This window comes from Dermochelys coriacea, chromosome 2 (assembly GCF_009764565.3).
Source record: "Dermochelys coriacea isolate rDerCor1 chromosome 2, rDerCor1.pri.v4, whole genome shotgun sequence".
NCBI lineage: Eukaryota > Metazoa > Chordata > Testudines > Dermochelyidae > Dermochelys > Dermochelys coriacea.
In genome coordinates, this window is record NC_050069.1 from 263832397 (window position 1) to 263860081 (window position 27685).

Here is a 27685-nt window from a genome sequence, read left to right on the forward strand (position 1 = left end):
AGGAGCAGGACAGCCATGTCAATTTCACAGCTCAGGGAGCCCTGACATTAACAAGGCTGCCTGACTCCCAGCTAGAAGCTGGGGTCGGGAGAAGTCACCAGAGCTTCTTGCCCCAGCTCCCAGCTGGGTCCAGCTGCCCAGGCTTCTCACCCTGGCTCCTAGCTGGGAGTGGGGTCCATTCTCCCCCTGGCTCCTAGCCGGGAGTGGGATCCCTCTGCCCAGTTCTCCAAGGGATCTGGGGACAGTGGGGCCCTAATTGCCCAGTTTTCTTGTGAATTTCACAGGTCCTGCTGTAAAACTGACGCAACAGTCAACATAAGGGATAGTGTCTACACAGACACTGTGTCGCCCTAACTACACCAACCTAAGACTTACACTTCTCATTAAGGTAGAGTTATGATGTCGGTGTAGTACGGCACTTACATCGGTGGGAGGAAAGCTGTAGTGTAGACCCTGACATAATTAGGCCAGCCCTTAGTTAAGTGTCAGAGGTATAATGCTGGCCGTGATGGCTCTCTCCTCCTTGAAGAGCTAATCTTAGCAGTAAAGCCATTCATCACTTGCACTTCTGAACTGGAGAGGCATCAATTAGTTTTAGCAGAGGTTCAATCAATCTTCCTGACTATACTCACTCCACACAGCCAGGCTGATACGTTGCTGTATACCACATATTTCCTTCACCCAAGAGTTCTTGATGATGACCGTACGAGCTTGAAGTAAGTACTTGCGGACAGAGTCTTCTCGCTCATGCCAGATCTCAAATGCCCGGTCATCTCCTTCCACCAGGTCGTTCACATCTATGTGGGACAGCTGGGTGACAGGGAGGACAGTAAGAAAGTCAATTCAGTGTCTTCAGTCACATGACAGAAATTAGACAGGAGTCTGAACCAAAGCCCTGGCTCCCAACAAAGCCCCAACATTTAGGAAAATTCAGATCTAGATCTAATCTTTGAGAGTCAGAACCACCTCCATAAAAATGTAAGAGGTGTCAATTCTATTAGGTGTCATCTAATCCCCCATTGCCAATGCAGAGTTGTTGCCTAGAACACAGTGGCCCTGCTTCTTATTTACATCAAAAGGGCATTAAAGTGAGTGTAAATGTAATTTACACCCCCTTGAAGGTCCCTTTACGTTGCCTGAGCCATGCAAAGTGGCCTATGTGTAACTGAGAATTCAGCCCACTATGTAGTGTTTTGTGCTATTTACCTAATTGTATATAGCAAACAGGCAGCTTAAAGTCTGACCCCGGTGAATTATTATCTCCAGGAAAAATAATTACTCAATGTTAAAAGAATATTCCACATGATCTACAAGCCAGCATCAACAGAAAAGCAACACTGAGATCTTAATGCTAGAGGATGATACATAGCGAGAAACAACACAGGCAGTAGCAACATGAAGAGAAACTGCACAGCAGATATCATACGAAGAGCAAGACAATCCAGCTGGGAAACACAGACCATGCATGTGATTGTCAAATAAGAATGAGATGGGGATTTTCAAAGGGGCCTACGGGAGTTAGACCACTCAACACTCATTGACTCTTAGTAGGAGTTGAGCATCTAACTCTGAAAATCCACTCTGAATTTCTTATAATTATACACACAATTAACCTGTGGAACTTATTGCCATTGTTGTGATGGACATGGAGAATAAGTCCATCAATGGCTATTAGCCAAGATGGTCAGGGACGCAACCCCATTCTCAAGGTGACCCTAAACCTCTGACTGGTAAAAGCCAGGAGTGGAAGACAGGAGCAGACCATTCCAGAATGTCCCTGTTCTGTACACTCTCCCTGGAGCTCTGGAACTGGCTACTATCAGAGACAGAATACTGATCTGTGTGGACCATTGGTCTGACCCAGCATGGCAGTTCTTATGTTCTTATGTGATGTTCTTATACTATGGGGACAAACGACTTAAGATGGGCCTGCCCAATTCTTTTGTTGGCAGAGGGCAATTATTGGAAATTCAGCATTAGACTGAAATGGAAACTATTCCAATTTTCTGACTTGAATATACTACAGAAACTGCCTCGGTCCAAATTTGCCACCTGGCTAATTTCATTGGCTTCAATGGGCTTCCTGCTGGGATGAACATAACTTCTTATATGTATCCTCACTACTGCGCAGTGAAATTCTGTTTGTTTGCTCTCTGGTGGTTTATGACATATATTCTACCTGACTTGGAGAGCTAACAAATGTATTTCAGTAGATGATGCAGGTTCTATCTGTGTTGTAGGGAATTTTGGAAACAAAAGAACAATTTGAAAGGATTAGTAAAATGTCATGTTTTCTGATGACCAGCAGCTGCATATCAAGAGAGAGAGAAGTAGACTGAAAAAAAGAGAGCAATTGTACTGGTGGGGAAGTAAAAGTAATGGTTAGACCTTCATCATGTTCTTGAAGATGTAGCTGTAGGTGTCTGTCTTGGTATCTCGCTTGGGTTTGCAGATCAGGATATAATTCTTGAAGAGGAAGACATGTCGGTTGTGACCTTTCCATGCCATTCTGGCTCCTGGAGCTCCTTCCCACACTATGAAGTGACCCTGGAAAAGAAAGCAGGAAATAATAAGTAGAAATGATTGTTGAACTACTTTCATAGTGTCTCTCTATCACTTCCTAGCTACTGAATAGCAATTGTTCTGTGTTCCATCCTCCATCCCATCCACCTTGGCTTTTATTGCAACATAGCAGATAATTGTTACCATTACATGCGATGCATTCAAATGGCACTACTCCTAAGCTGCGTACAGTTTTAGTCCCAACATTATCTTTTAAATTACTCCTTTGCCTACAAATAAATATCCAATATAAATCTCCAGGATTGCCAGCCAGGCATCTTTCACCAGGGCTAAAGCTACTAAAAAAATTAAATATAGTTTCAAATTATGTCTTGTGTGGTATCTTGAAATCCATCTATCCATTTCTAAAGAAACAGGTAGAGAGGCAGACAGAGCTTCTGAAATTATATGGATTGTGAGGGCTAAGATATTGAGAAAAAAAATCTCATGATTTCATATAAAGCATATACAATGTTACCCATGTTGACTTGAATGGATATGATTTTAAAACTGAGCTTTTAAAACAAAAGTGTATTACTTGGGGAAACATATGCAATGAAAACTTAAGGCCAAATTCTAGTTCCATAAGTGTAATTGGAAAAGTCTCATCAACTTCAATGAGAATAGGATTTGGTCCATATATTTTTGACAACATATACAGTGGACAACTTAATCAGCACATGGGTGCATGAAATGGGCCATTAAACATGCCCCAAACAGGATTTCCTGCTGTTTGGAAGGTGAGTTGTGAAGACAAACACCTATATTACCCATGGGGAGGGGAGTAACTTTCTATGCTCAGAAACTCCCAAGCTTAGTCAATTCAGAAGGTCCATCTCTGTCACATTCTGCAATTTATTATACGCAACAACACAGAATTAATGATAATCACTTTGGGGGGGTGTTAAACTGATTTTCTGTTTCAAATGACAATTTGTATAGAAGCCACTAAAGAATATGGACCACTTAAGGCCTATCAAAGGCAGGAAGAGCATTAAGCACTGATTGTCCTCATTCAGAATTCCTAATTACCTGTCGGATGGGTTCTCCTAGAATTTCCAGGGTCCCTGGATAGTTCTCAATGAGTGAGATATGAAGGTTATTTTCTGCACGCTGGGTGAGTGCGGACACAATGGCATAAGCCTGCTCCAGCAACGCACAGTTTTGGCTGTTTCTTGCTTTATTTCGGATTAATTCCTACAAGTGAACAAAGCAGCTGTTACTGGACATTTCCAAGAGTTTGCATTCTATTGGTATCCTCATGCAGTCCAGACATCACTCTGTGGGAGTCTGTGATCCAGCTCTCCATGTGGGGCCACTTTTGCCCCACTCTTTCACTACTTGTTGGTCAGTTTCTTTCCATTCCACATGCATGGCCTCTTTGACTAACCATGCCACACCGCCCTTCAAACAGTTATTACTGAGTGGAGACAAGGCTGAAGTGAAGCCCACAAGTAGGATACTTGTCTGGCTGATTGAAAACTGAACAGTGAAGAGATCCACATACTTATCAGCGTATTTATAATGTAATTATTACAACGGTATCAAGGCACCACAATGAGTCAAACAAGGGATGGTGCTAAAATACAACCGTCAATGCAGTGAAAGTAAGAAGGAAAGGGCATGCAGCAAATATCTGCTAACGTCAACCTACACTTTTCTGCCAAAATGAATGTAAATATTACATTTGTTCTTCTCTTTCATTTTCAGGTAGCGTTTGTACAGGGGCTCCAAACAAGCATCAGGATAACCTTCAAAAATGTTGGTGTGTATGGCCAGACAAGTGTGCATAATTCAGAAGCATGTCTGAACCTTTTCCAAACTATTTAAATCTCTTAAATTTGTAAAATCTGTATTTGTAAAAATTTAGCAATTTGTGGGGCCCCTTATATTATTTCCTTCTACTCGGACTGCAAATACCACAAGAAGGGGTATTTTGGCACTCTCCTTCTGGTCCTGACTGGTACATGAAAGCTTAGAAGGAGCATAAAAATAGAATTATGGAATCTTAGAAATGCAGGGCTGGAAGGAAACCTCAGGAGATCATCTAGTTCTTCCCCCAGGTTGAGGCAGGACCAAGCAAACCTAGATGATCCATCACAGGTGTTTGCCAAATCTGTTCTTAAAAACCTCCAGTGACAGAGATTCCACAACCTGTCATAACCTATTCCAGAGATAAACTATCCTGATAGTTAGAAAGTTTTCCCTTGCTTCAGATTAAGCCCATTACCTCTCATCCTGTCTTCACCATCCTCTTTAGGATAGCCCTTAACATATTTGAAGTCTATCAGGTCCCCTTTCAGTCTTTTTTTCTTATGACTAAACATGCCCAGTTTTATGTAGTATATAATAAACATTACAACAAATATTGTGTATGTACACTTATATATATGAATTAAATCCTCAGATAGTGAAATGTTTCAGAACCTTCAGAAATGATTTGCTTTGGGCTCAGCTCTTGAAACAGCAAAGATTTTCAGTTGGTGGGAAGGTAGCTCTTACATTATTTATCTTGTCTTACCTTGAATTCTGCCTGAAAAAAACAGGGAGGGAAGTTGCCTCTGTAGACAAGTCAATGATATGTGCATTGAAAACTAGTTGCTTTTATAACAGGTATGTTGCCATACATGTGGTGAATTTATGTTCTTCATGGATGTAACCTTTTTAGAGCATTCAGCTAAAGCTGGGCAAACTGTGTGGTGTTTGAGACTTCGTGAACTTCTCAAACGATTTAAGTTTACAAAACTATTCAAGTGCACCAACTTTGGCCCTGATTCTGATCTCCCTTGCTCAAGAGCAATTCCAATGGTGTTATACTGGTGTGAAGCCAGGGTCCACTTTTTCAGGTCCATTTTCTCCTAAGGCTCTCCACAATAGAAGGCAAATCCATCACACTAGGAGTGGTAAGAATCTATTGGAAGCTCTTTACCTTGATTATAATTTGATACTGCTGGATCCTGTTTATGGGTCTCTCTAAATAGTGCTGCAGTGGAGGTATAGGTGGCTGAGACAGATCCTCACTGGCTAATGTTTCCTCTGTATATCTCTGGGGGAAAATATACAACAATAAAGAATGCATGTGATGCAAAAAATGGCCAAAAATGACAAGATCACACAACACTGACCTATATACCTTAGTCTTCCCAGCAAGTCAGTCTGAGCATAAGAAGAAAGAGTAAATCCCACAAGCCTTAATCCCCTCCAAAACTGTGAAGTCTCACCACTCTACCCCTTTGCTTTCTTGTTGCATCCCTTCCCTGTTGGTTGTCGACTTGGTAAGCTGCTTGGGGGCAGTGACTTTGTCTTCTCACTTGCCTGTAAGGCACCCAGCACACTGCTGATGCTATAATTAATAATAAAATGCAACATGCTGCTTAGAAAATTGCATAATATGATGGGAAGGAGCAACACTTTTTTCCTCTACCCGTAGACATCTGGTTAACATTGTATCCTTGAGTTCACATACAGTGCATGTCTTAAAGGCACCATAGCTCTCATCAGATTCTCTTAATTATTATTGCAAAGTCTTTGTGTATTGATCAAGACTCCCAGTTCTGGCTGGCCTAAGACAGGAACCGGCGGATCATTACTAAGATCTAAAGGAGCTTGTGCATTTTCAAATGAAAGGTCCTAGGTTTGATCCTCCTTGACAATATGTACATATGTGGCCCATGGTATTTCTCCCTCCCACCCCACCCCCCACTGTTCCTCTGATATTCTTGTTAACTGCTGGAATTAGCCTACCTTGCTTGTCACCATGAAAGGTTTTCCTCCTTTCCCCCCCCTGCTGCTGGTGATGGCTTATCTTAAGTGATCACTCTCCTTACAGTGTGTATGATAAACCCATTGTTTCATGTTCTCTGTGTGTGTGTATATAAATCTCTCCTCTGTTTTTTCCACCAAATGCATCCGATGAAGTGAGCTGTAGCTCACGAAAGCTTATGCTCTAATAAATTTGTTAGTCTCTAAGGTGCCACAAGTACTCCTTTTCTTATATGTGGCTATGGCTCTTTACAGTAATATCACTCTGAATTTTGCTGCCACTAATGAGAGCTTCATCCCACTGTGAAGATTACTAAACCCTGTTTTGTAATAATTTCCTACCTATCTAATAATCCTATTATAATATTATATATGCAACTCCAAATGGAATCCCTAGATATTCAGTGGTATGACCCACCATTCGGCTTTGCATTTCATAAAGCAGTGGGGTTATACAAGGCTTCATTCCCAATGTGTGGCATGTACTTTGGTTAATATGCTACCTTGTAGAACTCCTGAATGGCTTTGCTGAGAATGACAGACTCGGCCTGTATCCGCCCCACCAGGTACTGGATGTACTTATCAAAGTCCTCCTCATTCTTAATGAAGCACATAGCCACGTCATCATCAGTGTCACATTTCTGCAGCTCTGGGAAGAATGAACTGTGGAGGTGGACAAAGAGGGACATCTGAGAAGAAGCTGACACAGAGAAAATAGAACAGACGTGGCAAGAACCTCACCAGAGCTCTACACCTAAATACATATTATCCCAGTTTAATCCAGCTTGATGAAGTGATCTGTGTTGTCAGAACTGCAATTGTACCCAGAGGTAAAATTTTAAATGCCATTGGGCAAGAATTTAATCACACCTGAAAGTTAGGCAGAAGACCCTCCTGGCCGGCTTGAATTTAAGGAATGCTTAGAGACAAAGGAAGAGAAGTTCTCAGGGGCTCAAACTGAAGCAGGGAGTTGGAACCTGCTGTCCCTGTGGTTCAGTTTGAGTGTCCCTGAATTCCCATGTGCAGTTGAGAGCAGATTTCCCCTCCTTTCCCTATACCAAGAGAAGAATTTGGCCAGGATGAAGGGAAGTTGTTTTGTGAGCATTGCATCTGAGGTATATCTCTCCTCAATGGAGCGGGCCTTTGGCTGAGTTTGATGGCTAGGTATCTTGGCTACATTTGAAAGGAACATTGTGCGAGGGGGCTGAACTTTTAGCGGTTGGTCTCAACACGGACTCTGGAGCAGTCGTTTCCTTCCCTGAATGTTTTGGGGCAAGACAATTGTGTAAAACCCCAGCTGCCTGTAAAGTCACGGAGTTCACACTCAACAGGCCCTCAGCATCTTCAGCCATGTGGAGGCATTCTGGGATGGTGCTCAGAGGCCAGGGTTGTGGCCTGCACATTTTATGCCCCCTTCTGCTCAGGTTGCTGGGAGGAGAAATCTGTGCTGACTGTGTGCAAGGCTTTTGCAGGATGGCCAGAATGTAAGTCCGTTGCAAGCATGATTTTTCACCCCTTTTGACTGTAAAACAACAAAGTGCCACATTTAGTGAATATAATTGAGTCATTCAAAGTGGGTATTGGATCTATACTGGCTATCTGCATCCTTAAATACCGTGTTGGAGTCTTAAAGAATCACCTCACCTGAGAGAAGGGGCTGTGTATTTTATAGGAATTTTATAGTTATTCAATGAAATTCGCCTAGCAGGGCAAAAAATACTCAGCAGAACAAGAAGAATTTCAAGACTCTGGGATTGTAATAACACTATTACTTTCTGATTCCCACTCCTGTGTTCTTGCTCTTGTCTCCTAAAATTCTCATCCTCCCCCTTCAATCTTAGCCTTTTCCACTTTCCATGGCATGCCTCATAACCACAGCAATTTTGTCACTAACACTGGTAACGCGTCCAGGAATACCTACTTGGAATGGAAGCTCGCAATAGCACTGACATTTCTGAAGATAGTAGATTTCTGACTGGCAACAGTTTCTGGAATATCTGGACAGCTCTCTATGTACTGGAGGTGATGGGTCTGGAGGAACTGCAGATCTCTGACAAACTCCTCCTCAGAGTTCAGCAGTTCCTGAATAATGAGGCTACAGGAAAGAAACAGACAAAGGGCAGAGCAATTACCAATATTGTTCTTGACGTGCTGATTTCCAAGAGGGACAGGCTCTGTTCCTTCAGGGCCCCAGCTGCAGTGCGCTGCACACTTCGACTAGCCCTGAAGTTAGGCAGAACTCAGGGTGTTCAGCACCTTATAGGCTCAGGCCCTCAGAGAAGAGACTACATAGATCAGTGCCCAGCATTAGGGATGTAACTAATAACCAGAATGAGGCTGCGGCTGCTTTTCTCCCTGTTAAGTCTGAGTTAACAAGAGGATTTCAAGAAGGGTGGGTAAGTGCAGCATAGACCCCAGGCTGCGGTGTGGCTGCAGTGCAGAGGCCATACAGGTAAATATTTTTACTGAGGAGCTGAGCACTCTGTTGGACCACACTGGCAGTGCTGGAACACTGCACATGGCCCTTATATGCAACCCTTCAGCTCTCCCTTTATGTTATTATATTATGGTGCAGAGCACCCGCAGGGCAGAACTAGTTATACTGGAAAGGACCACAGAGCCTTCTATGAAATCCCAAGAAGTTAACTACTCAGTCATACGACAATATGCAAGGAACAAGCAGGTTGGACAAGAAAACAAATCTTGCTCCCAAGCTGGTTTAGATCACATGGCTTTTCCCCAAAACCTAAATCAGTAGAGACTTAGAATTCAAATGTTTAAACCCTGCTGTAGGTTGGAAGCTTCAAGAGCTTAGCGGGACTCTGGGGGAGGGGAGCAGGCGGGATTTAGCAGCAAAGAAATTGGGCTTTCATCAGACAGTCCTAGAGGCACAAATGGAATGTGTGGATCCTTTGGGAGAAGCCTCAGACCCAAGCATCCCTGTTAGTTCACATGGCACTATCCTGAAAGGCAGCAGTGCAAATCAAAAAGTGCTCACCTCAGCTTCTTTTTATATTCATCTTCTGAAACAGATTCTCCGGGGAACTCGGGAGCTTCTGACGCGCCCCACTCTGGTGACAACTAACAGACAAACAGGAAACATCAGTTCTCTAAGAAACAGAATGTCTGTATCATGTAACTGAAGCATGTGTGCAGAGTAACTTCAGGCATGGCGCTGTCACATGCAGCTTGTTTCTGTCCCCAACCAACAGCCACAAAAAGCCATTTTTGTAAAGGTTAATAATCTGCCAGTAACAAAGCTGTAGATCACTGCCAGACAGCAACACCAACAGGGTTTCAAACAGTGTTACTTGGGGCAGGGCTTGCACTGGGAGCCTCTTCTGGCTCTGAGAGGGAGGAGAAAGGATAGGGAAGATGTTTTACAGAACAATGAATCCACATGTCCATGACTGAGTGTCTGGGATCATCTTGCCCACCTTCTGGTAGATGGACCCATCAAGAATAGCAGACTGGTACATACAGCTGATGGAGTTACCTCTGAAGCTCATGTAGTAGCGGTTTGTGCTTTTTGGTGCTGAAGGACCCTGGTTTGGGTCCCACTGACAACTGAACTGGATTTGTTCCATGGGAACCTATACTCTGTCACACACCACTGTATTAACCTGAAAGTGCTTAAAGGCCAAAGGGATAATGGAAGCAGAGATTACAGTGATGGGGTGCCAATATAAGAAACTGTATGGATGGACTTTGGGGTTCTAGCTCCAAACGTGATCTTTTCATTGAACTGGGCACATGTGTTAATTCAGACTGAAGAACTCTTGACTCTTATTGTAAGGAGCCTTAATTCAGTGTAAAAAGCAAATAACACATCTCATGAGACTAGTTTAATACACACATTTTTAAAACAACATTAAATTAATAAATATATGGCAATACAAGCTAAAGAGAGGGCAGTGGCTACACAAGTGTTAGCTGGGAACACAGGGAAGCTCAGGGGAACCTACCATTATTAGGAATGATAACTTGTCTTACAGAGATGATAAAACAGGAAGGGGCAATTAGCAAGGGCAGCCTGTCTCCAAGAAGAAGGGTTTAGTTTGGAAGAAGGAATACTGAGCAGTGTTGTTTCTCTGTATAAAACATCCCAAACTGGGGAGACCCATGTTTCTTTTGGGGGCAATGGAACACTGTTGCTCAAATGCAGGAGGGCTGAGAATTTAAAAGTACCATTATACCATGAAAAACTACTGTGTAACAAGGCATGATAAGATGCCGAGTGTATTATATCTGTGACTCCCGGTCAAACGCATTCTGTTTACAAATAAAAACATGGCCTTTCTAACTGCCAGCTTGGCAAACGCAACCCGAGATCTGATTGTCAAGCTGGGTTCTTTCCTTCTTACTCACCATCCACTGGGTTTCTGCAGGGAAAATCAGCCCATGAGTTACATCGGAGCAACCCCAGTGTAGCCAATATGACCAGTGGTTAGGGCACTCCCCTGGGATGTGGGAGAGCAATGCACTGCTCTGCCTGATTTGGGTTTTCTACCTCTAGGCTATTGGCATTCTCATGTTTTGACCAGAAATTCCATCCTGGACCTGAGGATCCTTCTCAGTGAAAATTTAGTCAAAACTGTTATGCTTCTGCAAAACATTTTGTTTTTGATGAAACAGAATTTTTGATGGAGGAAAGTTTTGCTGACTTTTTTAGACCCGCTTTCCTTCCAGTTATGCCTTTGGTGACACCTGTAAAACCTCTGGGTGGTGGTGGTGGTGAGGACGGGGGGGGGGCGGGTAACACAAATATACATGATTGGATTTTGGTAAATAATTCTATTAATGATACACAAACCAGACTAGATACCAGTTCAGTTCCTCGTAGCTATGTTGTTTCCAGGGCCAATTGCAGTAAAAACCAACAACCACACACAGTTGTCATTGAAGAAAGAGGACAGGACTCTAGCTAGGTACAGGGAGCAGAGCTGATGAGTACAAAGGGGCCATTTTTACATACTCCCTTTTCAGAGTAGAATTGCCCCTCATGGAAACTCAGTGACAGCCGGGGCAAGCAGGGGACTGCTCTACTTTGCAAAGGAAAGAGTTTCCATAAAAAAAATAAAACAAGGAAGATCGATCACCTTTAACTTCTTGTCCAGATAAGCCGGTGACACCCATCCCTGCCGAGAGGGGCTGGATTTAGTGGGTTTGGTCCTGACTAGCCACTTTAGAGGATGAGCAGAGTCAAGGACTTCCACATACTGCCCTTCTTTCAGAGTGATAGCTTCCCTGTCAGCTCCAACGGGCACATAGTCAGCCGTGACCATGTAGATGTCAAAAATCTACAAGCATGAAAAGAGAGTTATTTGTGTGCATGAAAGCAAGGTTCTGATAATAGCAATAGCACGCAAGTGTTTTACCAGTGTTAAATACTTCATCCCCACCATCCCTGGAGGATAGAAGAGAATCATTACCTCCATTTTACAGATGGAAAACTGAAATTCAAAACGTTAATGCTGAATTAAAAAAAAAAAGTCCACTAACTTGAGTGGCCCAACTTGAGATACCCAGGCCCTGATTTTCAGAAGTACTGAATTCCTGCAGCTCCCATTGACATCACTTGGTGCTGTGAGTGCTCAGCACCTTGAAAGTCAAGCCCAGAGTGTCTCAAGTTGAGTAACCAGAACTTGAGACTCCCAAATGAACAGAAGCTATTGAAAACATTGACCTACGCAACCTGTTTGAGACCATGCACTGAGTGCGAAAGAATGGCTTTATACCCTTAGTCCTGTATTCCATTTATTAGACCATTCACCTTAAACCACTGACCTCATTTTAAGATGGAAACTCTTAAAATACCCTAGATTTGTTTACTCAGAATGATTAATCCTTTCGCCTAGTAAACACTTGTGTGACGTTTATTCATGTGTGCACTGTACCTCCCCTCTAGAATCCCCATCCTCAGATTCAGAGGAAGACTCCTGAACAATTGAGGAAGGTCGAGATCTGCCATGGCGTGGAGATGGGGATGGTGTCTTAGATTCATCATCACTGTCTGCTCCAGGCACTCGAAGTGTGGCTGAAATGAAGAACAGCGGGGAAACAGGTACACGGATGAGACTGCTCTCTTATGAAAATCAAATAGGGTTCAAATCCGTAGGATTTTTTTAAATCTTCACAAAATCAAATATCCCCAGGACAAACCTCTTGCATCATCCAGTACATAAGCTCCTGTTAATAATTGTGACAGCATATGCATATTGGGCATTTGAAGTCCCTGAGATTACATGATTTACTTCAGTCGGATTGTAGAGAGATAACATAGCAGGATGTGGGCCCATACCATCACTGTAAATTCAAACGCTGCTGAACGAGCAACAGGACTATGAAAGATTCTAACTTTCATATGGACCTAATTCTCATTTACATGAGGCCACTTTATATCTCCCTAGTCATATATATGGGGCCTGAAAAGGCACATAAATATAACCTATTGCCATTTTGAGGCCTATTTATACTGCCAGAGTGGTGTGAGGCAGCTTTTGTGTCAATGAAATTTTGGCCGACATAGCTTTGGTAATAATAATCAGTAGTTAGTACTTACATGGGGTTTATATTATTCACAGCGCTACCTGATTAACCCTCATAACACTCTGGTGAAGTAGATACGCAAATACCATTAACCCCGTTTTACAGGTGAAGAAACGATGATTAAGAGAGGATAAATGATGTGTCCAAGGCTACATGGCAAGTAATGGCAGAGCAGAGATTAGTGCTCAGGAGTTCTTGTCCCTCAGACACATGCTTAATCCACTGGATTAACCTTCTTTAGCCTAGTAATTCACAAACATGGTAAAACGTTTGAAAAATACATGAATATTTATTCAATTTGTATTTTCACTAAAACAAAACTGAAAGTTTGTGCCTGTATGGAAAAGTCCCTTTTCAACTCTAGATACTAACTTTCCTGGAAAGAAGTTCCAGAAACAGCATAAAGAAAAGTCAGGGAATTGATCTCTATCTGATGAATCTCTTATTAGTGTTGTATTATTATTGTTGTTGTTATGTGCAAAATAATTGTTTCATAGACGAGATTTAAAACTCAACCCAAACCTGAAGATTGACTGCTCTGCTTTGTATTCACACTTGCCAAGTGCTTATGTAATGCCAGCAGACCCCGGTCGGTGGCGGGTGGGATCGAACCTTGGGACTCTGGAGTTTAGTACATGAGCCTCTACTGCATGAGCTGAAAGCCAACTGGCTGTTAGCTAAGTCTGAAGAGCAGACTCATTTTATTTCTCTCTCTCTAAGTGGTCTCAGTGCCACTAGATAGGACAGAACACCACACCCAGAAGGTGTGTGGGTTACACTTACCCTGACTTATTTTTGCAGACACCATTTCTGTGATATGGGAGGTGAGTTTCTGGAGGAATTCTTCTGTTCCAACATCAGCTAATGAAATGTGACTTCTGGACACACGTTCAGCCTCACCTTCTACAAGCTCTCCTAGAAAAGGGAGAACATGCTATCTGTAGTATGTCATCTGAAAGTCCACTCCAATGAACCAGACATGACTGACTTGTCCTTCTGAAACTGATGTCAGGGATGCTATGGTGTCCAGACAAGAACAATTTGGAGTTTACACTCCCCACCAGACACAATGGAGAGTCATCTTGACAGAGAACAAAGCCTCTCAGTGGATAGGATGGGTAGCATGTAGTGATTGAGGCAGGAGTCCACTCATTGAACAGTAATGATAAAAAATAAATATTGAACAGCTGCTTTATCCCCTGTGGACCATCCAACCTATGCAACAAATGATACACTGTCCTGATCATGTAATTAAAGGCCAGCTGATAATGCAGAAGGGGGCAGAGTTAAGGTTGTACAGAACAAGTGATCAGATTCCAGGGTGATTGGTGTGGTGTAAAAACCTTAACTCTTCTCCCTTGTGGGAATGCACTTTACCTGTGCATTCCTATGGAGTCTTGCCTCCTTCAGGCTGAAATTCACCCCTGTACAGTCAGCATGAGGCCTAAAAACCACTTAAGTTCCATTTAGACTCCATTTTAAAGAGTTATGTGGGATTCAATAGCTGAATATTCCTTATGCTGGTCTTCTGCATAGAAATAAATTGTACCCTCAATGTGCAAACCTTGGGTACATTTTTGAGTCCACAATTAGACTGGCCAGGATTGCCTGGAGCACAGCCTGATGTCCTTCCAAGCCAAACCTCTGTTCCAAAAAAGGTGACAAAAGTATTTTCTGATGAGAAAAGTGTGTGTGTATCTTTTCCCACCCAAAAATCATTCATCCTTGGCCTGAGACCTGGCCTGAAAAATTTCAACCTGATGGGTCAGAATTTCAAAAAGTTCTAAGGAATTGAAAACAGAAGGTTACAATGGAAACACAATGGCAACCTTAACTATAGATGTGGGGGCTTCTCCTACCTTTCCTCGGTTCAGGAGGGTGGATAGAAATACCAACTCTGAAAAAGAGAAAGGGGGAGTCAAAGGCCAAAATGACAAGTGTGATCATGGGACCTATTTACATCAGGGATGAATCAGAACCAGATGCCCTCTCACTCTTCACATGGTCTTTGAGCATATCTGGATTTAGGACCCAGATGTGAACTTTAGAACAGATAAACTCTGAACAGGGAAACCACAATAATGCCACACTCAAGCCAACGCAGTGGCATAGGTATGGTTATTCCTCTTGCATGAGGTTTAGAATAATAGAACCATAAGGTTAGAAGGGACCACAAGGGTCATCTAGTCTAAGCCCTTGCCAAGATACAGGATTTGTTGTGTCTAACCATCCAAGACAGATAGCTTATTTTAACATGGAGTTTTAGAGGACTGCATTGCCCAGGGGATAGGTAATGGAACATGGAACCATTCATCTCTAGGACACTGATTGAAATATAGTCCAGGTTATTAGTGAGTGAAAGTGTTACCATGAGAGGATTGAATAGTGACTTATGTCAAATGAGAGTCTAGTCTCAGTTCCAGCTCTCAGTGAATTTATGTCCCCATCGCCAACTATTGTTCTGGTTTGTAGTTATAATAGAGAAACCAAGGACTGAGGGATATGCAGACTGTCTGTGGACCTGCCCACAGAGGAGGTCCCTGCAGATCAGGATTGAGGTATATTGGTGGGACAGTTTGGGGGTAAACTACCACTGCCAGTGCTGTAATTATTCTGTGGGTAAAAAAAAGTTTTCACACTATGCAGGGCTGCTAGTCTGACACCTTTCACCAGCACAAAATTCACTCAGCCCAGGAAAAAAACAAACCCTACATTTTAAATTGTGAATGAAGTTGGTGTTCATGAGAATGAAAAACCAACACTAGGCTGACTCAAGCATCGCATGGAAAGACACTGTGCAAGGTTTTCCTACAGCACAGCTCTGCTAATGAACTTCTGTTCTGACATGCAACACCCCTGCTTTCCAGCATCAGTCCTTTCTGAGACAGAGATTTCCATTTGTGTCAAATCATGCCAAGTTGTGTGGTATGCAGATCCTGGGTTATTTCTAAGACTCATTACACATCTTCATTTTCTTAAGGAAGCAATGCTGGAGCCTTCTTATACTAGGAAAAGCAAAACTAGGAAATAAATATAGTTACAGAGCATTTCAGGGACATAGTCTTGACAAGCAAGAGATACTGACATTGTCCCTTTGATTGAATGATTTTTAAGTTGAGAGCCACCAAATTTTATTGCCAATGTACCAGACAGGACTTTTAAAGAAAAATTCCAGCTGTAAGCCTTTTAAAATGTAATGACTAGTTACCAGTATTTATTTTTCAAAATATTTTTCTCCTATCTAGTATGGAAGATCAAGATGGCAGAGTTGGAGAATTACGGTTCAGTTAAATTTGTAAACAAGCAGTTTAGTGGTCATCCCACGTAAACTCAGGGGTTGTACCGTATGACTGGAGAATTGCTAACATAGTTCCTATTTTTAAGAAAGGGAAAAAAAGTGATCCGGGTAACTACAGGCCTGCTAGTTTGACATCTGTAGTATGCAAGGTCTTGGAAAAAATTTTGAAGGAGAAAGTCGTTAAGGACATGGAGGTCAATGGTAATTGGGACAAAATACAACATGGTTTTAAAAAAGGTAGATCGTGCCAAACCAACCTGATCTCCTTCTTTGACAAGGTAACAGATTTTTTAGACAAAGGAAAAGCAGTGGATCTAATTTACCTCGATTTCAGTAAGGCATTTGATATGGTTCCACATGGGGAATTATTAGCTAAATTGGAAAAGATGGGGATCAATATGAAAAGTGAAAGGTGGATAAGGAACTGGTTAAAGGGGAGACTACAATGGGTCATACTGAACTGTCAGGCTGGAGGGAAGTTACTAGTGGAGTTCCTCTGGGATCAGTTTGGGGACCAATCTTATTTAATCTTTTTATTACTGACCTTGGCACAAAAAGTGGGAATGTGCTAATAAAGTTTGTGGATGACACAAAGCTGGGAGGTATTGCCAGTACAGAGCAGGACCAGGATATCATACAGGAAGATCTGGATGACCTTGTAAACTGGAATAATAGTAATAGGATGAAATTTAATAGTGAAAAGTGCAAGGTCATGCATTTAGGGATTAACACAAGAATTTTTATTATTCGCTGGGGATGCATCAGTTGAAAGTAACAGAGGAAGAGAAGGACCTCAGAGTATTGGTTGATCACAGGATGACTATGAGCCACCAATGTGATATTGCTGTGAAAAAAGATAATGTGGTCTTGGGATGCATGAGGCGAGGTATTTCCAGTAGAGATAAGGAGGTGTTAGTACCGTTATACAAGGCACTGGTGAGACCCATCTGGAATAGTGTGTGCAGTTCTGGTCTCCCATGTTTAAGAAGGACGAATTCAAACTGGAACAGGTACAGAGAAGGGCTACTAGGATGATGCTAGGAATGGAAAACCTGTCTTATGAAAGGAGACTCAAAGAGCTTGGCTTGTTTAGCCTAACCAAAAGAAGGCTGAGGGGAGATAGGATTGCTCTCTATAAATATATCAGAGGGATAAATACCGGCGAGGGAGAGGAATTATTTAAGCTCAGTACCAATGTGGACACAAGAACAAATGTATATAAACTGGCCATTAGGAAGTTTAGACTTGAAATTAGGTGAAGGTTTCTAACCATCAGAGGAGTGAAGTTCTGGAACAGCCTTCCAAGGGGCAAAAGACATATCTGGCTTCAAGACTAAGCTTGATAAGTTTATGGAGGGGATGGTATGATGGGATAGCCTAATTCTGGTAATTAATTGATCTTTGACTATTAGCGTAAATATGCCCAATGGCCTGTGATGGGAAGTTAGATGGGGTGGGATCTGAGTTACTACAGAGAATTCTTTCCTGGGTGTCTGTCTGGTGAGTCTTGCCCACATGCTCACCATTTAGCTGATCGCCATATTTGGGGTCGAGAAGGACTTTTCCTCCAGGTCAGATTGGCAGAGGCCCTAGGGGTTTTTTGCCTTTCTCTGCAGCGTGGGGCACGGGTCACTTGCTTGAGGATTCTCTGCACCTTGGAGTCTTTAAATCACAGTTTGAAGACTTCAATAGCTCAGACATAGGTTAGGGGTTTGTTACAGGAGTGGGTGGGTGCTATTCTGTGGCCTGCGTTGTGCAGGAGGTTGGACTAGACAATCATAATGGCCCCTTCTGACCTTAAAGTCTGTGATTCTATGATCTCTGTCATCCATTTTTTTCCTCAAGCTGTTACTATGTTTAATTCTATGCAACTGAAATTCAGAATTTGAGTATGTGAATTTTGCCTGCTTTGGAGGTGAATGAGGCACACTGTACGAGAACAAGAGTTTTCATACAACTTTACCCTTGTCCTTTTCTGTCCTTGTCTTCATACCTGCCAATCAAGAAGAAACTTGTTACTATTAATACACTCACTTACATATTCTCTTTTATTGGAGGATCTCAAAGCATCTAATAAACCTTCAAAATTGCCACATGCTTCTAAGGTACTTAACTAAAGTATTAGCCCCATTTTACACATGGCAAACTTGAGGCACAGAGTGGGTAAAGCCAACATTATCAAACTTTAGTACCCCAAGTCTATAATTAGGCTTCTAAGTGAAAGTGACCTGTTTTTCAGAGATGCTAAGCAACTACAACTTCCATTGACTCTGAAAATCAGAACACTTTCATTCAGATGCCTGTTTTAGTTCCTAAAGTTTGACATAAGAAAGTTTTCCAAGCCTAGGCAGAAATTCCATGTCAGGATTAGGAACAGAATCTAGATCTCCTGATTCTATCGAAAAAACCTTCATGCATTATGCAAGCAAAGTGCTACTCTTTAAAACACAGATACTGGCAGTGTGCCACTGCACATATTCGGCATACTTTGGCTCTGCTGAACTATCTCACGAGAAAACCTTTGTTATGCTCTTGGCCACTCTGTTTACAGGCCTAAGTCTGTACCTGCCCCACGTGGGAAACCCCATTAACAACATGTCTTGGAAGCAGTTGCAGAATGGGGATCTATATGAATTGGCTGGATTATGAACTAAACTAAATCTAAGAATTTTTAAAAAATCCTTTATTCTTAACCTTATGTACAGCTCAATATTCAGATGTGAAACGGAGCTAAAGTCACATTATTCTGAAGAAAACTATTACAAAATTAACGAGGAGTTCGCTAACTAACACAGCTACCCCTCTATTACAAAATTAAAATTAAATATAAAATAGAGACACCAGGTGTTAGTTCAGAATACTGGGTCTGATTCTCCACTGCCTTGCTTCTTGTACAGCCACTTATACAAATGAGTGCAAAGTGAGTGTAAAACACCATCAAATCAGAATTCATCACTCATTTACACCAGAAGAGGCATTTTACACCAAATCTGCACAGGTGTGATTACACACAGTTCCACGGGTGCGCCTGGCAGTGAAGAATTAGGAGAATTTAACCATAGAAGCTTTGGCGGTGATACAGGCTTTAGCTCTGGTGGAGAACTGGACGATCTGCCTAATCGTAAAAGGAGGAAAAGGAAATCTGACTGGATTGGAGAGTGGTTTCCTGCAGTAAAAGGCAGGCCACTAGCTCACTGCATCATTTTGTCCCTGGAAATAGTAAGCTTTCAATAACCTCTTGCATTTACCTTTCCGGAGCTAGAGTCAGGATTTTAAACACTTGTAATCAAACAGAAGATTCCCTCTAGTTAAGGCTTCAGGCTGGGGCCAAACCTTTTAGTTGAATACTGGGGGATCTTCCCAAACAAGCCAGCCCCATGACCCACACACTTCCAGATCTTTGGAGAGCTCAGTCAGTCTCCCATCCGATCGGAAATGTGGGACTGAAGCGCAATACATTCTGTAAATCCATCTCAGTGAAATCTAGAGGACTCTTGTACACACTTTTCTGGCTTAACATACACTGCCCTTGCTTACCCCAGCGTGGTCATTATAACATCTGCCACCATCATGCGCTCGCGGGTCAGAACTTCAGCCTCTTTCACTGCAAGATCAGAGTCTATAATCAGAGGGTCTTTGCCAAAAGAAGGTATTTGCTAAACACTAAGGGGCAGATTCCTCACCCTGCCAAACCCTTCCCTGGTACAGTGGAGATGGGACCTGCAGCTCTAAAGTACATCAAGGCAGAATAAGGTTTGGTGGAGCAGAGCTCTTCCAGGCCCCTCCCTGCCTTGGCCATGCCCCACCCCCAGAATGCCCTTAACATGTCCCTTCCCTCCCTTCCTCTCACACCAGGGAGTGGGGAAGAGGCAATTGAGGCTGACACAAGAGGTGGTGGAGAATTTCTCTGTGCAGCAGGAATTCTCCACTCGCCTACCTCAGGTGCTTTAAGGTAGAGAGATGTGATGCAAAACAGCCTTAGCAGAGTGAAGAATCCAGTGTTCCTAAAAAAGGTGATGTTTGGGGCCTGTTTTCTTCCTTTTTTCCCCCTCTTGATTATTCTTTCGTCTCTTGTTTTGTTTATGCAAAACCTTACTACACTTTTAATTTGACACATGGCCCAAAGCCCTACACTGTAGAGGTTATTCTTATATTAGGGGCATATAATCATTTTCTATCAAAGAAAAGTAATAGAGATATACCAGAATCTCGGTGAAATGTATGTACTTGAGTTGTAGTTTGTTGAAATTCATTGTATTTTCACATTTGCTCTTCATTCAGCAATTATAGACATATTATAATGATGAGATACCATTCATCTACACTATATTATGTTTAATACTATAGGGAAAGTGTTTGTAATATTGCAAAAATTTACCATCCAGAACTTCTAGGGAGGCAGTGCAGATGGATTGTCCAGCCTTGTTAGTAGCAATGCAAGTGTAGGTTCCCCTATATTCCTTTCCAACATCCAGCAGGATTAGACTGTGATGCATGTTGGAACTGGCGAGCTTGTAACCAGGAGTCTCTGGTTTGATCCACAGAACATCTTCATGAGATTCTTCTTTCAGCCAGGTAATTGTGGGTGCTGGATGTCCTAAAGAAAAGAGCAATAACCTCTTTAATTGTCCCACTTGTGTTCCTCCCTTTTTACAAACCCTGTGCACTACGTAGTGAGTGAATACTACTTTCAACACGATTGCTGATCCATTTCCAATAACAGTAATAAATCATAAATGAATACTTGCACTTCTAGAGCACCTTCCATCTAAGAACTTCAAAGTACTTTACAAAAATGAAAGATTAGCGCTCACAACACCCCTGTGAGATAAGAATGTGCTAAAAGAAAAGGAGTACTGGTGGCACCTTAGAGACTAACAAATTTATTAGAGCATAAGCTTTCGTGAGCTACAGCTCACAGCTGTAGCTCACGAAAGCTTATGCTCTAATAAATTTGTTAGTCTCTAAGGTGCCACCAGTACTCCTTTTCTTTTTGCGAATACAGACTAACACGGCTGCTACTCTGAAAAGAATGTGCTATTATCCCTATTTTATATATAGGAAAATTGATGCAAAGAAGAGTTACACGTCTTGGCTAGGAGCATCCAAAAGTCTGTTACAAAGATGGGAACAGAACCCAAATCTTCTGACTCCTACAGTAGGTAAGGACTTCAAGATTTGGCCCAATGAGAAGATAGGATACATTGGGCAGCTCTGCAAATTAAGTAACACAGAAAGAAAATTGTGTTTAAGCTCCGTTTACCTTCAACCTTCACAGAGAAGGTGATACTTGCACCTTTTCTGACACTTTTATTGGTAAATCTCTCCAGGAACCTGGGTGGCACCAGCTGTTCTTGAGCATCTGAAAATTAAAAAAGTTCATGGTGAAATGGTGCAAGTGAGGCTAAGACTATTGAGAAGTTACTAGTAGTTCTATTATCACGATTGTGCTGCTCCTCTCACCTGTTTCTGGCAGTTCTTCCTTCTCACCAGGACCTGTAACATAAAAAGATCATCCCACTATGAAACTACATCTATAGAAAGGACAAATGTCTCCTTTCTGTGACTTGTGCAGTCATGCATGTGGTCAGGTGATATCAATGACTTACTCAATATAATATGGACTACACACAAATTACATTTTTATTAAAAATTGTTATTCATCTCTTTAGTAGAATATATCTAAAAACCATTTTATAATATAAATGACATGTACAGTAACTCAGCATAAGAGTGACTGAAATCTGTTTTAATCTTCTATTAATATATCATACATTTGAACAAAGATCATTTTGATAAATTACACCACAAAAACATTCGGCCATAAGTTACTAATTCCATAAGTACTGATATTTATTAATAAATAAATTAATTAATTAATCAATCATCAAAACACCAAACTGGCTCTATACCTATCTGCTTCTACAATTGAGATAAACTCAACCCTTATTAAAAGTACTGCAGTATTCTGCAGTTATGGTCTCATATATGGACCATATCACATCCTTAGTTTTTAAGCATAATTTCCCAGTGAAGGCATTAAGGATAATGGAGTTAGACTGCATGTGCAAGTAAGATCAGAATCAGGTAAACAGAGAGGTGATATGACTTCCCTTAAGAACACAGTGAAAATCCATGGAAGATTAGTCAGGAATAGAACACAGGTTGCCTGACTCTCAGTCCAGTGTTTTAAACACAAAACCATCCCTCTATCCTCGGTTTATGACCCATTTTATTTTCCAGAATATCTTGCCGTCTATAGGCTTTATCAGGAAAAGTGAACATTTAAACCAGAGTTAGCCACTGGCAGAAAGAACCAATAACTTACCTTTGACAACCAAATTGGCCGATGAATATGCAGAACCTGCAGAGTTGCTAATAAATACTGAATATTGACCAGCATCCTCCTTAATGACATTGAGGATTTCGAGTGCATGAAATTGCTTCTTCTCAGTCTTCAGGATTCGGTCTGAGGCCTGTAATGGTTGCCCATCTTTGAACCAGTAAAGATGAGGTTCTGGGTATCCTACAAGAAGCAATGTAAGAAGGGGTGACTCACTATTTTGAAGCCTCTCAAACCAATCATACACTTCAGTGTAATCAAAGAAAGGTCCATTCTTACCAATGCTGTTTGTTCAAGGTTCTACAGTGTCCACTTGGAAACTAACCCACATACAGAGAGTAGCTCGATTCTGATATTTGTGAATGCTATTTAAGAATTAAAATTCTATTATGTACTTTTCAGGTTCTAATTCTGCCCCATTACCTTGGTATCTGAGAGCCTTCCAGGGTTAGAACATTGATATTTGGATCTGATTTTCTACAAATACAAGGCCAAATCCTAAAATCCTTACTCAGGCAAAATTCAGACCGAAGTCATACTTTGCCTGCATGGGGACTTCGAGATTGGTCTCATGGCCATTTAAGCCAAAACAGTCCCCACTCTTTCCACGGGCAGGAGCAGAATAACCCAGTAAAAGTGCTCCAGGAAAGCACAGATGGGGGCAGTGACATCTCTGTAGTTTTTCTCCTTTATCCACCCAGATGTTGTAGATGTTTCACTATGAGGTCAGGGATACACTCAGGTGGAATGGGTGGGCCAGTGGAGGGAGGGTCTAGGTCACAGATGTGTGTACACATCTACCATGTAGGTCTTCTACAGATGAGGGACAGGAGATGGGACAACAAGAGATCCCAAAGCCAGGGCAGAGGCACTGGGCCTTTGTGTGGCTTTTGGGGAAATCTGCTGGTTCTGGGGGGACAAATCACCTTTCTGCTTGGGGGGGGGAGTAGGGATGGGATACCCCCCCACACACACACATTGATGTAAAGATCAAGAAGAAAGCACCATGATTTAGCAAAGCTTCCTGTCCCCTATATAGGCTTATCCCAAATAGCAGAGAATTTGGGCCTTAGCTACTATCACTTGAACTAATCATTGCATAATACATCTAACCTGAAACACTAATGAAAGGCAATGGTTCATATTTGTAAGCATTATTTTTAAAAACTAGCATGTCCATGCTGTAGTTTTCATTCCTGGCCACACAGCAATTAATGCATTTAGAGACTAGTTGATCTTCATGACCGAAAACCTAAAAAAAATGAGTTATAGGACTAAATTTCCAGAAATGAGTGCATGCAATTAATCACTGAAAATATGAGCACACAATAGTTTGCATGAACTATTGCCCAGTTAGGTGCTGGTCATTTGTGCATACACACACTTGTGACTGCTATTTCAAATGTGCTATTTGAGTGCACAAATTATGAGCACAATTGCATGCAAAAGCATAGGAGAAAACCTTGTCCACACACATTCATAGATATCAAGATGGGACTGTTGTAAATTTCATAGGTCCCCTTACCTTTGACCTTCAGGTGAAATTTAGCCAAAGATGTTCCAGGGGCCATGTGAATATCATGAAGCTCATCTAGGATTTGAGGCAGCTGCTCCTCTTCTGTGGTGGATTCTACTCCCTCTTGTTCTCGGCTAGGTATAGATTAGAGTCGCAAAGAAAGGAGGAATTGGCATATTCCATTTTAGGCTCTAGAGAGCAATGCACTCTAGTAGGCACAGACTCTTCTTCGACTCCCCCCAGGCATGATCTCTTCTGCCCGATCTCCTCCAACCTGCCCCTGTACCCGTCTTTTCTCTTTTCCACCGAGGGCCTGCCCTCCCGGTCGCATTTTCCTCAGGCTTCTCATCCTAGCCCCCAGTCTCCTTGTCCAGTCAGTCTACATTATCTCCCTCCTGACTCCTCATCCAACCTGTTTCTCTCTTCCACCCTGCCTCCAGATGCCTCCCCCTTTCTCTACCCCACTGGCTCCCAGTCCTAAACTTCCTCTCCAGGCTCTTCAGCTAATCTCAGAGTCAGCCCTTTGGCTCCTTATCCCAGTCTCCTTCCCCAGCCACACCCAGTCTCCCCCACCCCAATTTCCCGTCCCCTCCCTCCTTCTACACTCCTTGTACCAATCTATTCTCCCCACCACAAGTCCAACTCTTGTCCTCACTGCATTCAAATCAGGCAGCTTCCTCCTCCACACCACCTGGGCCTGTCAGGGGGGTCATTTAGAACATGGGAGAGACAGTCTTGTGGTTTTCAATTCAGTTGCCCAGACCCAACATGACCCACAGCAGCCCAGGGCCCAAGTATGGATGGAATCTTTATTGACTTTAACTGGTAAGTTCTAAGGAGTCTCTCTTGAGCCTGCGTGAACTGGGATTTTTCAAAGGCTTATCAATTGGTCAAATTTGGGTAGATTTTCATGAGGACTGCAAAAGACACACCTCTGACAAAAGGGAAACACCCCACCCTCTGCAAAATTTCAAGTTCCTGCTTCAAATCATGGGAACTACTAGAGCTTTTAAAAACAAAGGTAGTCAGAATTTTTTTTAACATCGGCAAAACAACCCCGCCCCCCAAGCCCCATTCTCAGAAGAGACAGAACCATTTTGGCTGCAATTTGGAAGGGGGAGGGAAGAATCAGGCTGGGCAGACATTTGGGATGAACAATTTTAGCCCAAACGATAAAAGTTTGGTAAAGTCATAAGCAGTTGAAAACAGGGTCTTATAATGGGAATTGGCGGGCAACCTGAAAAACAGGCAGTGTTAACAGCCCCATTCACAATACAAGCTTTTTATCTGTACATCTCAAAGTGTTTTACAAAGGTAGGAAAGCAGCTTTATCCCCACTTCATAGATGAGGAACCTATGGCACAGAAGTTAAGGAAACTGCCCGAGGACACACAGCAGATCAGTGCCAAAACAGGGAACAGAACCCATGGATTCTAGCCATTTTACATGTGGCTGAAAAGTAAAATCAGACATGCGTTAAATCCCATCAAAAACAATTGGCTAAAATCTCAGTGATACACCCGGCACTGCTGAGAGGTTGGGGACAAAAAGGACTCTTAGGTCTAAAGGTGATTTTGGATTGGATCTCAAGAACAGTCAGAGCCATCTTGGTCCCTGGTATAATTTAGAGAAGCCATGAGCACCCAGCTGCCAATGACCCCTAATGGTCATTCCTGAAGCCAGTGCAGCAGTTTCAGCTTCACTTTCTTTTCCTGGCCACTCCCAATCCCAGATTGAGGAGTTCATTACACCAGGAAGGAATTCCCAGGGGGATGAAGCAGCCAGGCTGCTGGCTGTTTTGCACTGAGGGAGCAGCACAAAGCAGACACAACAGGGCTGATGTTTTACTGTAACCAAGCCCACTATAAGCAGGTAGCACTGACATGAAATTACATTCACAGATTACATAGCCTTTGCTTTACCACTGTAATGATCGTTGTTGTCTGATTCCCACTGAACCCATCTAAATCCAAACACACATAAATAAAAATGAGCATTGTGCCATGTTTTCCAGTCACCGCGGCTCTGTCATTCATATTTTACCTTGAGAGATATCCTTTGGCGCTGTAATATGAAGATGTCTCTGTCGCGTCTGCTGCTGTATCATAATCAGTACTGGTCACTGATAAAGGAAAAATGGACATTCTCCATGATCCACACTTTGTAACCACTGCTGTTCGTAAAAGTTACAGCTAAAGGTCCTTGCAGGTTCTGAAATTTCATTATTGGGAGCAGCAGCCTCCGTGATCCCCCTTCTTAATACTCATTCATCTCCACCCACTTGACCTGATGTCCTCTCCAGACAAAGGACAGCTGGATGTGTCTCCCTTTGAGCCCCACCAATGCTACCAAAGAGCCAGCCAGAGGGCATTGCAAGAGAGAAGCCACACACGTTTTTCCCCAGGAGTGAGTGTACTGTCTCCGTAATGCTTACAGCCTTCGTGGAGAGAGAGGGAGCTGGGAATGCAATCTCAGATCACAATGCACTGGATATGGCCCTATGGTGCCTTTCTCATGTGAGATTTCTCTGACCATTGGGAATGAATGTGCTGTGCTCAGCAACTAACTAATCCAGTTACACTTGTGACAATGTTGCCAAAAGCTGCATCACTCTCAAACACGGGTCATGATAATGGGAGAAAATACACCCCACAAAATCATTAAGCTTACGGCTTCTTCATCTACATTTTAATTAACAAAGCCCCAGTTATCCCAGCAGAAAGGAGTAAAAAAATCCCAAATGAACTGAAATTAAGTGTTATTTTCCTACCAATGAGATTCACTTATTCAGATCAGCCGGAATAAATATGTATCTTTATTCAACACCCATTCACACTCCCCTACTAATATTATGCATAATATTATAACAAATGTGCAAATATGCATCTTATTCAAATACCACTCACACGCCCTATTAATATTATAAAACATTTTGCTTCATAATATTCAGTTTTTTCAATCATTCCTCAAGACTCACAGTCCACTCGCAGCTCCGCCTTGCTTGAAGAAACTCCCATGTTGTTTTCAGCAAGGCAGCGGTAGACACCCATGTCAGTAGGGACCACGGCGGTGATGATCAGTTGGTGGCACCCTTCCTGGTTCTCATTGATCATATAATGGTCATCTTCTTCGATAACTTTCCCATCCTTGAACCAGCGCACCGTGGGTAAAGGTTTGCCAATAACAACACAGTCAAAGCTGACTGGGTAGCCGTCCTGCACCTCTTGGTTTTGAAGCTCAGTTATGAACATGGGAGCTGAAAATGGTACAGTTGGAAGAGAGAAAAAGAAACAACCAGCTGTGTTAATTGGTAAAGATGCACTTCAAGAATGCTGCTGTGCGGTGTATCAGAGGAAGGGACTTGCAGTGATGCTCATTGGCATGTTTTAAAATAATAGAGAGGTGCCCTTCCTCCATAATATAAACAGTAAAGGAGTAGCCTAGGTTGGGTATTTTCCAATGAAATGTTTTTTCACCAGCAAATGCCACTTCCTAAAAACCAAAACTTTTTGTGCGAAAGGGTCAGTTTTGACATGTTTTATGACTTGGAAAATGTTTGAATCGTTATGAATGGTTTAGTTTCAACATTTTCAAAAAGACAAATTCCAGTTTTTCAATTCTAAATGGCATTTTGTTTCAAAATGTCAGTTAATTC

The 27685-nt window shown here is 42.3% G+C and overlaps 1 protein-coding gene across 1 annotated transcript in view; it reads right to left on the bottom strand.

Annotated features, from left to right (window-relative positions):
- The window catches only part of OBSCN (obscurin, cytoskeletal calmodulin and titin-interacting RhoGEF), a 292040-nt gene that overhangs the window by 77048 nt on the left and 187307 nt on the right, over positions 1–27685 (bottom strand). Inside the window, exons 75-94 of the mRNA XM_043509759.1 lie at positions 27008–27286; positions 26074–26152; positions 24040–24164; positions 22500–22697; positions 21635–21667; positions 21435–21533; positions 20550–20768; positions 19709–19775; positions 18135–18164; positions 14733–14770; positions 13657–13788; positions 12222–12361; positions 11424–11624; positions 9323–9405; positions 8246–8419; positions 6828–6987; positions 5492–5608; positions 3595–3759; positions 2389–2547; positions 633–810 (exon numbers count right to left, since the gene is read on the bottom strand). Coding sequence (XP_043365694.1) covers positions 633–810; positions 2389–2547; positions 3595–3759; positions 5492–5608; positions 6828–6987; positions 8246–8419; positions 9323–9405; positions 11424–11624; positions 12222–12361; positions 13657–13788; positions 14733–14770; positions 18135–18164; positions 19709–19775; positions 20550–20768; positions 21435–21533; positions 21635–21667; positions 22500–22697; positions 24040–24164; positions 26074–26152; positions 27008–27286 — 2676 coding nt within the window. The remainder of the gene's footprint in view (positions 1–632; positions 811–2388; positions 2548–3594; positions 3760–5491; positions 5609–6827; positions 6988–8245; positions 8420–9322; positions 9406–11423; positions 11625–12221; positions 12362–13656; positions 13789–14732; positions 14771–18134; positions 18165–19708; positions 19776–20549; positions 20769–21434; positions 21534–21634; positions 21668–22499; positions 22698–24039; positions 24165–26073; positions 26153–27007; positions 27287–27685) is intronic.